Here is a 13,189-nt window from a genome sequence, read left to right as displayed (position 1 = left end):
TTTCCACACCCAATGAACCAAAAGTCATGTAATGGATGGCTAAATCAATGCAAATATTAAGTGAAGAAACAAGAAGACTAGCATTTATTGAAAGAGGCATTTATATATTCAAAGCATTGCAATTATATAAGAGTGTAGTGGCTACATCTAACCCAACAAAAATGGGTTTAGCTCTCCATTGTCATGGAGAGCTCAAGGTTGCAAATGGAAGAAATGGAAGAGAAAGAGACACAAAGAGGAAGAAGGAGTCGTTCCCACAAGCCCTAGCACACCTCCAAGCTCTCCAAAAATAATTTTTCTCGCGCCTCCCACTGCCAAAGATGTATTCCCACCGAGCAAACCAGAAGAAATAGGTTAAAATTGCCACATCAGCACAGGTGCCGCTCAACGTCGTCTTCGCACCGCTCAGCATCCAAAAAATGCAAGCCAATCAACGCTCAACGTTAGTTTCTGGCGCTCAGCGTCCAAAAATGCGAGAAGAATGGCGCTCAACCTTGAATTATGGCGCTTAGCCTTGAACTACTATGTTCATATCTTCAATTTTGGCCTGTTTTCGTCTTTCTTCTCTGGTTGGCAACTTCTTTGGCTTGAGACAAAAGCTTCCTATCATTAAATTGGTCACAAAAATGAGGATTAGTGGTATAATTAGATCTATGTAACCCATATTATATTTATTCACAAAAACAAAGTAAAAGTGAGGATTAAATGGGTAAAAAGCTCAAAAGAAGTTGATTTTGTTAGCAAAAGATAGCCAAGATAATGGTAAAAATCTACATTATCACCAGCGTTGATAATTCATAAAAACCAACGCTCAGCGCCACCTGGCCAGCATTTAGTGTCAATCAATTTGCAAAAATGAGCGCGTTGTCACGTGAGGCTTAGCGCTATATCAAATATCAACAACATAAATTTTGTAGTTTTTGACAATCTAGGCATGTTTCATAGCTCAAATTGGTACTTATCCTTTAGATATTGTTTTAAAATAGTCTTTAAACCATGAAGTTGATACCAATTTGATCAATGACTCAAATCCTAAAATTTCCAATTACTACCAATTCACGCAACATAGAAATAAAGAATCATACCTCAATTTAAACACCAAAACAATCAATCAAAATCATATCAATTCAGAACACCAACAATCCAAGGAGAATTTCACAAATTAGAGATTACTCAGTTCAACACAAGTTTAAAGTTAAGTTTCCCTAATCTGTTATCCGGATTAAACAGCTTTAAAACCACCAAACACCATTAACTCCACAAGATGTTCTATCTACACATAGAAACATCACAAGAACGATCAAGACATATCGTTATAATCATTGATCAACAGAGATTCATACAAATGATTAAAAGGATGCATGCAACAGAAAACAGAAATAGACCAAGAAAATAGGTTGAAACTTAACTTACGTGAACAAAGAAACTGATCGGTCCAAATTGAAGAGCTCGTCGCGCCTGAATCACTCCTAGGGTCTCAATACTTCAATCAGATGACTAGAGATGAAGAACTCTAAGAGAGAAGTCAGAGAACTCTAGAAAAGTAATTTCTAGAGATATAATGTGTTTTAAAATAATGAAACTCTTTTATAACAATTTTATTTATACTAAAACCTTTTAATAATAAAATAGTCGAGTCTCACTATTTTTTAAAACCACTATTATCACTTCTTAAATATCATTTTCTAGGTCTTTACATTAAACATCGTTATTAAAAAGGACCAAATTGACTAAAATTTTGACGAAAATAAGGATCTAATTGAACACAAAACGAAAATAAGAACCAAATTGAACAAACACAACGTAAATAGGGACCAAATGTATATTTAGCCTTAATTTTAATAAATTAAATTTTGTAACTTTTATATGATAGTGTAATAATTTTAAAGAAAGTGAAGAATATTAATATCTATATCAATGAGTCGTCTCTTTCACTCTAAATGTTGTTAACCGTTTTTCATTGAAGTTAGAATTCATTGAAGTTAGAATGCAATGTGGTGTTTGTAATCCTCATTATTGATCCTATATATCATATTCAACTTCTTTGTAATGTTAACAATATAGATCTTGCTCTATCCGTATAAAATTAAAATCCATGTTAGTTTTCAGTTTTTCAAAAATATAATAAATCACATTATTAAATAAATAAAAAATAGATTAAAAAAAATCATTAAAAACGTGATTCACTAAGAATAAGAAAACATAAATTTAAAAAAGAAGAAGCAAGAAATGCAATATAAAGAAAAATAACGTAAAAAAGTTGAAAGCAAGATTAAAAAAAAGAAGTTAAAGACGTGCGCAAGATTTAAAAAAAAAAAATTAAAAGAAAAAGGAAATTGTTACGTAACTAAAACATGTTCTAAAGTAAGATTTTTTTTTTTAATTTCGAAATTCTACTTTCAATAATATGATTTACCCAAATTTGTTTTAAAATTTGTCTAATAATATTATATTACATGATTTTGATTAAAAAAGGATAAATAATATGTAACTTTATAAGAAGAAGAATAAAAGAGAAAAAGGAAAGTTTAAAATAGAAATGAAATATACGAAAAAAATAGGTTGATGTTTAAATTTGTCTATGATTACTCTTATTATAAGGGAAGAAACATAAACCGAAGCAAAGTGCAGTTTTATGAAAGCGCACACACAAACAACACTGCTTAACTTTGTTCCTACATCATACACGGTAGACACTTACAGCTTCATTACATCCCAAAGAAATTTTTCCTCATTTTTTTCGTTTTCAAATAAAATTGGAACGGCAAATGTGCTGCTGCATTGGATCTTCTGCAGGATCCCTACTATGGTAACCATCCTGCCATGTAATTGCTCATGCTTGGACCTGCTGTCACCACTGATACTGGATCAGGCTGATACCTGCACTTTTCCAAAAATTCATAATTAAAAAATATTCAAATCTCAAAGGCTTTGACAAAAAAGGAAAATTTAAATAAGTATAATTATTCCAATTAATCAGTAAACTATCTAAGCATAACCCTTACAATAATGAACCAAATTAGTCACTGATGCATTTTTTTTTATCTACCTTATAGTGAACCATTTGATACATTTTGTTACAAGAATAGTATTGGAAGTGTGAGTGAACAATGAGTGCATACCCAATTTGTAACGTTGGCTCACACTCCAATGGTTGAAAGAGTGCGTCACCCTGAGCTTGAGATGGATGCCTGCCATATCCCATGTCTTCAACTCCAGGATTCAGTTGGAGTGGATTTATTTGATACCCTTCCAACTGCTACACAGCACACAAAGTCATTTATACCCATCAATTGTTCTGGGTTTTCACCCTTCAATTTGTTGAATTAAACACAGATACTAAAAATTTCTTTAAGTGCATTGTATATCTCTGGACCATAACCATGTACTTTGAGGGGGTGATGGATTTTCACACACATATATAGGTCCATGAGTTCTAACTTACCCTTTGTCTGAGAGACCTGTTAGCCTCACTCAGCAAGTGTTCCTACACAAATTAGTGATTAGTGAGAGAACTCAGGTACATGACAGAAGAAGACCCTAACTAAATGGTGGTAATGGAAACCAAAAAATTGTTTTATACCTTACGCTGAAGATCAGAGAGCTGATCCAGCATGAACTGCGTCTGTAAAGGAAACAAACTTACAAAAATTAAACACATGCATATTTGTATAGTTTACATTTTGTCATGTTTTTCGCTATGCCTCAAGTAAACACAGTTTTTACTGAGAAAGTACACATTACGGGATTAATATATATATATATATATATATATATATATATATATATATATATATATATATATATATATGTTTATTGGTAATTAAAAGTTGAAACTTGAGTACCCTTGTTGATCTTATTTGTTTCAAGGACGAATCTAGCTGCCTTTCAAGAGATTCAAGCTCTTTGCTGCTAAGAGGACCAAGATCTTCGCCCATAAGGTTCCTGAGAGGGTAAAAGTTAGGCACAACAGTGTCTTTGATGATAATATTAGAAGGGGCAGTAGAGTATGAGTACCTCTGGGACCGTTGCAGGGCCTCATAACGTGCCTTCAGCTTCAAGTACTCTTGTTGACTGCTTAACTCCTATAGGCGGGGTAGCAAAATCAAACTATATAATTAAAGGAAACACATACCAATTCATACATATATACCCATTCTTAAATCTTTTTCCACAGTGACCTCACAACTACTTTTAATTCCATTTTTGCACAAGCTATAGTCATGACCAAATCTCTCGACTAAGATAAGATGATGGATAAAATAAGTTTTTTTTTTTAGTTTTTAAATATAGCTAAGTTTGGTAAGTTTTCAAAAAAAAAACTATTTAATACTATTCGTTAAAAAAAATCAAATTGTTTTAAATTCTATTTTTATTACTCATTATGGGACATATATCTAAGCACGAGTTCACGTGTTATGTCAATATTATCAATAACACCATGTGAATAGTTAAACTTAGAGACCTTTTTAAGAAAATAAATATATTTAAGAGAAGTAAAAATTAAAGAAAAAAATTAGAAGTCTAGAATCAAATTTAATTATAGTTATAATTACCAAAAAAGTGCATAAAAATAATCGAAAAATAGAAAGCTTTTATAAAACATATATTTTAAGCTTTATCGTCTAAATTTATCTAGACTGTGTTTGTATACATATAGTTTTAACTCGTCGTACGGGATTACTAAACCCACATACCACAACAGTCAACCTTTTAACCTTTTAAGATTTGCAAAATCAGTCTGTTGAGTGAAAAAGAAATAAAACAGAGAAAACATGCACTGAATACACAAAAATTAAGTAACCACTTTTGAACACTGAGTTGTGGGAAAATTTAATCATAATAACGAAAGTTTTTAGGATCTACCCTGATAATAAACAATACGAAATTTTAGAAATTTAAATTGTTTTTATCTGAATTTTTCATATTTTAAAATGTTTTAGTTTGGATAAATCAATTTAAATTTCTTACGTTTTAACTTCTTAGTTTAAATAACATAAATTAATTTTACAACATTCACAAAAAAATATTTAAAACTTAAATTTTTAATACTAAAAGTTAACTAATTTTGAATATTCAATGCGAAAATTACAAGAAAAATTAATAATTTTTAAATTCTGACGTAATTTGTTTCGTAAAATTTAAAATTCTCCCATTGAAATCATCAAAATACTCTTTTCCATTTTTAAAATGTCAATTTTTTTTCTTAATTATCAAAACAAAATATTGTCACAGAATATTTTAAATTCTTAAAAAAATTAATTACCTTTAAAAGTTTCCATCTAAACAAAAAATTCAGTCTCTTTATGTAACTGCATATAATATTCTTATTTGTTAAGTAGGGTTTGTTACAGGAATATATATATATATATATATATATATATATATATATATATATATATATATATAAGTAGATTTCCAAGAAAAAAGCACTTTGTACCATGATGAATAAAATGACATTGTTTAATATTGTTTAAATATGCATTTAGCATTTCAAGTTATAAAAAATATTAATAAAATTATGCTGATATAACGTAACAAAAAACGGATAATGACGGAATGAGGTAAAAAATTCATGCACGAGTGTGGAACACAATTGACAATATACACAAGAAAATTACTTAGAAATCAGTAATAACACGAGGCACTTATGCTAAAGATGAACAATAATACAAGGATAAAAGATATATATTCACGTTGTATTAATTGCACTAATATATTAGGTTAGTATACAAACCAAAGTTTTAAAACAATATTTAAGGGTTTGCTACTAAGTCTTCCATTGGTTATAGAGGTCCACCATAAAGTTCGCATGAAGGACATGGGAACCATATGCATAAATTAAAGAGCTAGATCAAAGTTATATAATCAAACTTGTGTTTTATGTTTTGAAACCCCATTCCTGTATAAAATTGTCATCATATGCATAAATTATTGTTAATTAACAAAAATATCATTAATAATATATAAAATGCAAGTTTTCCAATGTAGAAGCAATTACATGAGCACATATGCAGATACAACTATAACAAAGATAAGGCTAGTTAAAAATTAATTAATTACGTGAAACAAAATACTAAAGGGACTTCGAAACTAAATTAAAATTTCTTTGCCTAACGGCCACAACTACGAAATGCACACTACAATAAAAACATTTCTTAAGTCAAAGGACAGATGACAATCTCTAAACTTGAAAACATATAGACTAATTATGAATGGACAGAGATTTTATAAAAAAAAAAAAATGTGAAGGAGGGGATGAGAAACTTTCCTGTCTGAGATTCAAAACAAATAAATGATCTACTTTTACTTTCTTTTCTATATAAATGACATGATGCAGATTGTTACTAGCATAAGCTTAAGTTGTTTGCATATCAGACCAGAGTTATACACAAATAATGGACTTGTTGTAATTTTAATTGGTATGATTTAATTTGTTAACTTTTAAACAATATTGTTTTCTAATTTGTTTCATTTTTACTTTATTTTGTCCATAAAACCTAAATAAACCAATACAGTTGCTTGATAGGATAAGGCTTGACTTTTGTTGTATGTATAAAACTTTCATATCAAACTACAACATATAAGAAGTTAGCTTTTTGGAACTATCTAACTGAAAATAAAGGTAGAAATCAACCCCCCATAGATGTATTTTGGAATTATATTTTATATTATTTTGCATAAACAATATTATTTTGTATACACAAAAAGTACATTTTGCATCAACAATAATAATCTTTATTTAGAAGAAAAACTGTTTCGAATCACTAGATTATGCAGCTATAGTTGCGTATGACAGTTAAACGTTTTACAGCATAACTAATCGAATTATATCAGTGAATAATGAACTACAACTTTTTCTTTGCTGAAGAAAAGAGAGGTATGTTTTAGGTATTTCATTATTTTTTAATCCTTAGTTATTTATCCCACAGAAATTCTTTAACCAATTGTTTAAGCACACAACCAGGTAACCTTTGACCATTCACGACATCATATATGGACAAGCTAGTCGTAATATGTAACAGTTAATTATGATGCCATTTAAACATATTCAAGTAAATAGTTGAAACTCAGGAATCCCAACCCCTTCGTAAGTAAAACAAAAGCAGAAATGGATGACGGGGAAAATCAGCGATGATCAAATCAGGCAAGTTAATCAATGGGCAAAAAATGAATTTAAATACGATAGAGAGGACTATTCACCATTACCAAGGCTTCCCGTGTAGACACATTAGCCTCAGGCGCACCATAGTTACATTTCTGGTACCTCTCTAGCGTTTTGAGCATGCTGCACGTTTTAAGAAAAAATATAAATTATTTGTGAGCCAACATGTCAGAAGTGTAACGCACTGCAAAACAGTCCAAAATCAATTGACTAAACCTACATTCTACAATACAAATTACTGTTCAATAATAATATCAGTCAATGACGAAATAACCCAATTCTTAAAACACCTTTTTACTTCAATCGTGCTTTAATTCCAACACCAATTTTAAAATGGGCACACCTTTTAACTGGAACAACTTAACTTAGAATTAAAAATAATAACAAACGATGTGAAACCCATTTGAAGGCAATCGAAATGTTCCTTGGATGCTGGAAAACCACAGGAGGTGTAGAAAATTGCTAAATTAATGAGAAATGAGAGTGGGTAATGTTTTAGGGCTGATATAAAAAGCCATATATCATCATAAAAAAAAATTATGCATTTTATTCAGATGAGGAGAAAGAAAAATAATATACTTAAATTGAAGGAAAAAGAAACATTAAATATATATATATATATATATATATATATATATATATATATATATATATATATATCTTTTTAACCTAGACAAGAAAATTTAAATTTTTAAGTTATCCATTTTATTCGTTTTCTTCTCTCCATTTAAGACATAAAATTTTTCCTCGTTTTTGTAGTACATTTTTCTCTATTATAATTACTTTATATCACAATTTTCCTATTTTCTCTTATCTCTGCTGCATAAGAAATTATGCAATATCCCGTCACCAATATTAATACTATTTACCAATAAATTGTACAAGATGAGTAAGTATTGGATTTGACGATGAGACTCCTTTCGTTGATAAACGTGATAATATCAGGCCACAAAAAGGAGCTATGTACATTTAGGGTAAAATAATTATAAGAAAAATAAAACTGGTGTCTTTGAATTAATGTGGGTGAGGTAACATCATTTGTGCGGAGTGACAACATTTAAACCCAGAAAAAAAAAAGCATGAGACATAGCAAGTTACTACCAGAATTTTCGGTCCAATAATCAGATCTGAAAGGATCGGAGAGTTGTTCTCTAGAAATGAAACAAACGTACTGACAGCAAGAAGTCGTAAAAGTTAAACCTTCCAAAGACGCGAATCAATGAAGTGATTGAAAAACATGTGTGGAAGGAAACGCAGAGCGGAGAAAAAGATTATATGATCCTGAAATTTTGATTCTGATTTAACAAAATGTCTACATCACGAAACGTTGAAACGAAAATATCTGCTGTCAGCAACATGGAGAATTAATTAAGCAAAAGGATTGACTCCAAAGTGAAAACTCCATTTTGTTCTGTGGTTATGACTGTGGATCATGAACAAGCCCCAGGTAACCGAAGAGCTTGACCAAAATAGAAAGCACGCAAGCTAAGGCAAAACACAAGACAAAGAAACACCTAAGTAAAATATATAACAAATAAAAAAAAAAGGTTTAAATGGGAGAGAAAAAGTAAACGTACAACAGATCGATGGTGAGAGATGCAAGAAGGGAAAACAGTGTATGGAAATAAAAGAAACCCTAGGCTGGAGATTTTGTTTTGTTGAAAATAAAGGCGTATTTATTTGAGAGTAAATGAAGAAGAGATGAGTTAGGTCGTTGAAGTGATTTTGAAGAGTGGAAGAAAAAAGAGAGTAGCTGGTAAAACTGAAAATGAAAGAAATAATTGAATATTTATATATGATTGTTTTGTTCTGCAGAAGAGCTAATTACACCGAAAAGAGGCCTGACCCAAGAGTCCAAAATTACTTTTAGGAAACGCTTTTGAACCAGATCTGTGTGATGGAGCAGAAAAACGGCAAACTCAAATGCTGGGTTTAGCACCAAAAGAGGGAAAGAAAGAGAAAGGCGAAGACTGAGGGAAAAAACAATTTAAAAAAGAAACGAGGGCAGAGAGGAGAAAAAGAAAAGAAAAGAAAAGAAAAACAGCAAAAATAGAGTGGATACAATACAACAGTGATCCTCCCTTGCTTAATTTATTTGATGTATGTCTGTTGGGGTTTAACGCGTTTCCAGTTGCAGATCTAACAACAACGCGATTGCAGAAACCCTCAACCTGCTAAAAACGCCGAGACATTTCACGGAAACGGAAAAACCCAAACAGTGAAAAAAGAAAATAAACTTTTCTCCTGTTTTCTCAAACAAAAAAATACCGCCACCTGTCTGAAAACAGCAAAAATCAAACGAGAGAGATTTCGAGATCTTAAAACCTAAAGAAAAAAAAAATACAATAGAAAGTTGTTACTCACGAGCTATACCCCGGTACTCTTCTCTTTCTGTGTGTATGTGTTTACATAGGAAATTAAGAAAGCGAGGTTTATTTCATTTGGAAAAATTAAATTTCCGTGATTCGTTTGTTACATTTTGGTGAATATGTCTATATAAATATATACCTTGAACTGCTGCAAAACTCGTACAGCTTTCCTCTATTGGAGAAGATGATGAGAGCAACCTCGGCATCACAAAGAACGGAAAGCTCGTAAGCTTTCTTCAAAAGCCCGTTCCTTCGTTTAGCGAAGGTAACTTGCCTGTTGATCTTGTTCTCAATTCTCTTCAACTCCACTCTTCCCCTTCCCATTCTCTCTCTCTCTCTCCCTTCTCTCTCTCTTGCACTCTAATATCCAATCAGGGAAAAACAAAAGTAAAATAAATCGGAATAAAAATCTGTGAATATTTCGTGGCTCGCTCGCTGCGTGTATGTCTTGTACACGCATGTACATTTATATAGCCAGCCACGGGAGAATGAGATGGTGTCAACTCTCGTGTGACCTTCTTTCTTTGTTGTGTGGGAGAAAAATATATTATTGAAAAATAATAATAATATTATTATTATTATTAAAATAAATAAGATGAAAAAGTGTTGAATGATAATAATTATTTGTAAATGAATCCCAGCAAAACCATCTTTATCAAGCCCTAATGCAAACTCCAAAATCAAACCTCTTCTACCTGTCATTTTCTCTCTGCTATCACCCTCTGGGGTGTTTAACACACTGCTAACTCCATGACAGTGACGCGCCTAAGGAAATCACAAACATAGTTTTGTAAGTGGGGAAGGCGTTTTCTGCTACGCGTAAAGTGGACCTAATTTAAGGATATACTCATACTCATTTTTCAAACCAAAAACAAATTACCAATATAATATATTCATGGAATCAGTAATACCTCACTTAATTCTTTTCGAGTTTCCAATATTTTTTATGGAAAAAAGATGTAATTAAAATGACAGAATCTAATACATAAAAGTGGTTACTCATGTTTCACATCTATCCCATATTAATATAATTAATATATATATATATATATATATATATATATATAAATATACCACCTGTCCGAATTGGTAGTAATAAAATTACTTAAATAATTAAAAAACAAAAAAATTACTATAAACAAGATATAATATCATAATTTTATGGAGCTAATAATTAAAATGAAACCTAAATTAATAGGTATTAACATTTAAAAGACGTATACCAAGGTTATTTGTAAGATAAACAAATAACAAATATTCTATGTTGTTTTTTTATTTTTGAAGAAGAAAAATTAAAACGGAGATTTACAGTATTTTCTTTACCCGTTCTTTTACCAGTTAGACTGAATTTTATTTTTCTTACCAATTTTGACTAATTTTTTAGTCCTTGAACTGGTATTTGTTATGTTGTGTTTGTGATTTGTTTAAATCAGTTACCTTGTAGATTTTTCAGTTCATTTGCCCAGTTGGATCCAAATTTCATAACATAAATAACAATAAGAAAAATATAAATTATACTTTTTTGTGATTCCCATCATCTCGCATCTAACTTGCTAAAAAAATCATATATGTCTCTTTTTTGTCATCTCACTAAATTAAAATATAAAAATTAATGCATGGGTATCATTGTCCTATTTTTAAAGCTAAGTAAAGTTATATTCTCTAAACATATTTTATTGGCAATTAAAATTTTCAATTAAATTGTATCATCCTTTATCTATGTTGGGATAACGACATTAATTAATAATTATTCATTTAAACTGTAAAAGTTAACTTCATTGATTTATAAGAGGAAAGTGCGATTGGATTGGAGGGTAGCAAAAGAAAGGAAAGCTATTGAAAGAAAATGAAACGATCAGAAAAGACTTTTGTACAAACTACTCCCTACGTTATGTATTAAGTGTTATTTTAACATCTTTTGTATAATTATTTATCTTGTTATAATATGTGTGGGGAATAATTTCTTATCCTTTTGTAAATAGTCTACTAATTATTATCTTGGCAACAAAGATTAAGAAATCGATATCAAGAAAAAAAAAAGCTGCATTACGGATGAATTATTAACATCATTAAAGCATTTCTATTTATTATTTCTTAACAATTATTCAATATAATTAGTAAATTGTATTTTTAAATAGAAGTAGTAATTTAGAAAATAAAAAATTCAGGCTATTAAATTAACAAAGCATTGATAATAGCTTTATTTATTTTATGGAATAAATTTTGCTTTCTATAGTTTGCTAATGATGTATGAATAGTATGTGGAATGCTAACAAAGTACCAAGTGTCTAAAGATAACAGCTAAGGAAATAAAGGTGTACGCAGTTTTATTGTTAAAGATAGCTTCTATTCTATTGAAAAACTTGTAATTATAATTATTTAATTGATTTAAAACATTTAGTATGGTGTTTTCAATATTTCTTAACCACTATCCTTAATTAGATGGACACAACTTAACAACACCCGAATAGTTCATATTACATCATAGAAATTTTTAAGTAATTCCTCACTTTATCTTCAAACAATATTTATCTTTCTATGTTGTCTCATTAATGTGTTCTATCAAATAAAAAGTAAAAGAAAGGGAGAACAAAAAACCAAAACAAAAACCAATATAATGTATTAAATTGTATTTAGAGTGAAGATATGGAAGAAAGTAAAATAAACAGTAATTAATAGAACATGCATTTAAAGTGAGTAAGTAAAAGTTATTTTATGTGGTCTCGATAATTAAAAAAATGTCACTACTTAAGCAAAAAAGGAAGGAAAAGTAGGCTATCTCAATGCAACATAAAAAGGTGATAGCGACTCACATTTTGTTTGACCATCCAAGTGAGTTAAATTGTTGCTACAATATGTTTTTTTTTTTTTTAACATCAGAATGAAGATAATATCAGATATATAAAATGATCACTCGTTCTACTCCAATCACTTACCAAACAGAAAATTTATTTCCATCCTATCGTAAAATACGTATATTCACTTATTATTTTCATTTAATTTATTAAATAAAAGTGGTGAAGTCGGTAACAAAGAAGATAGAGTGAGAATCATATGAGTGCAACGTATTAAAAGGAAAAAAGAGGAGAGACCTAAGCTAGGGTTCGTGCAATCATACGACCATATGACCGTTGAGAAGTGGAAGGAGTACTCATAGAGACTATGTTCTTGGAGAGAACTTTTCCTCTACAATTTTTTTCCTTACTTGAGTAACGAACCCTTAAAATATAAAATATATTTTTATGAATTTTCATAAATAAATGCATAATTTAACATATTAATACGCTATAAATTGTTATATTTGAGTTTAAGTAGACTATTTCTAAGCAATTAAACCTATATTATATTACTTTAAACTGCAAGAAAAATTCTAAGGATCAATTTTACTAAATAAAAATAATTAGTCACTATAGTAATCAATTTAGATACTAATTTATAAACTAAAAGTTATTAGTAACTAAAATAGTTTCTATTATGAATAAAAAATTATAATTAATTTCTAAATTTGTAACTAAAATAGTTTCTATTATGAATTGGTATTTAAATTGGTCCTAACATTAGTTACCAAAGTTTTAATTATCAAAAAAAATTGTCTCTAAACATATGTTTAGTCACTAAAATTGATTATTGTTTAAGAATTTTCTTGTACAACGTA

The 13,189-nt window shown here is 29.7% G+C and overlaps 1 protein-coding gene across 6 annotated transcripts; it reads right to left on the bottom strand.

The window, feature by feature from the left end:
- Positions 1 to 2,568: 2,568 nt before the first annotated feature.
- On the bottom strand, positions 2,569 to 10,016 carry LOC114176369 (MADS-box transcription factor 1). 6 transcript variants are annotated; one of them, XM_028061402.1, is made up of 8 exons: positions 9,674 to 10,014; positions 7,204 to 7,288; positions 4,018 to 4,085; positions 3,846 to 3,945; positions 3,584 to 3,625; positions 3,446 to 3,487; positions 3,123 to 3,259; positions 2,569 to 2,880 (listed from the first exon to the last, which is right to left on the bottom strand). In XM_028061402.1, exons 1-8 carry the CDS (start codon positions 9,856 to 9,858, stop codon positions 2,805 to 2,807), a joined length of 735 nt encoding a protein of 244 aa, XP_027917203.1. In that variant the 5' UTR covers positions 9,859 to 10,014; the 3' UTR covers positions 2,569 to 2,804. The 6 variants fall into 6 exon arrangements, with proteins under 6 accessions (XP_027917203.1, XP_027917204.1, XP_027917205.1 ...); XM_028061403.1 differs by having other exon boundaries at positions 3,123 to 3,256; XM_028061404.1 differs by having other exon boundaries at positions 7,210 to 7,288; positions 9,674 to 10,012.
- Positions 10,017 to 13,189: the final 3,173 nt, after the last annotated feature.

Source organism: Vigna unguiculata, chromosome 3 (assembly GCF_004118075.2).
Source record: "Vigna unguiculata cultivar IT97K-499-35 chromosome 3, ASM411807v1, whole genome shotgun sequence".
In the NCBI taxonomy this organism is placed as follows: domain Eukaryota; kingdom Viridiplantae; phylum Streptophyta; class Magnoliopsida; order Fabales; family Fabaceae; genus Vigna; species Vigna unguiculata.
Note: the sequence above shows the minus strand (reverse complement) of the source record. Positions and strands in the feature narration are given on the sequence as shown.

Bases quoted from the DNA above. Each gene is read 5' to 3' on its own strand.
- LOC114176369 (XM_028061402.1), bottom strand. From the start codon at position 9,858: ATGGGAAGGGGAAGAGTGGAGTTGAAGAGAATTGAGAACAAGATCAAC. The intron at 7,289-9,673 runs GTATATATTTAT...TAAAACGTGCAG, and splicing joins GAGTTTTGCAGCAGTTCAAG to CATGCTCAAAACGCTAGAGA. The intron at 3,626-3,845 runs GTACTCAAGTTT...TTTCCTTTACAG, and splicing joins AACAAATAAGATCAACAAGG to ACGCAGTTCATGCTGGATCA.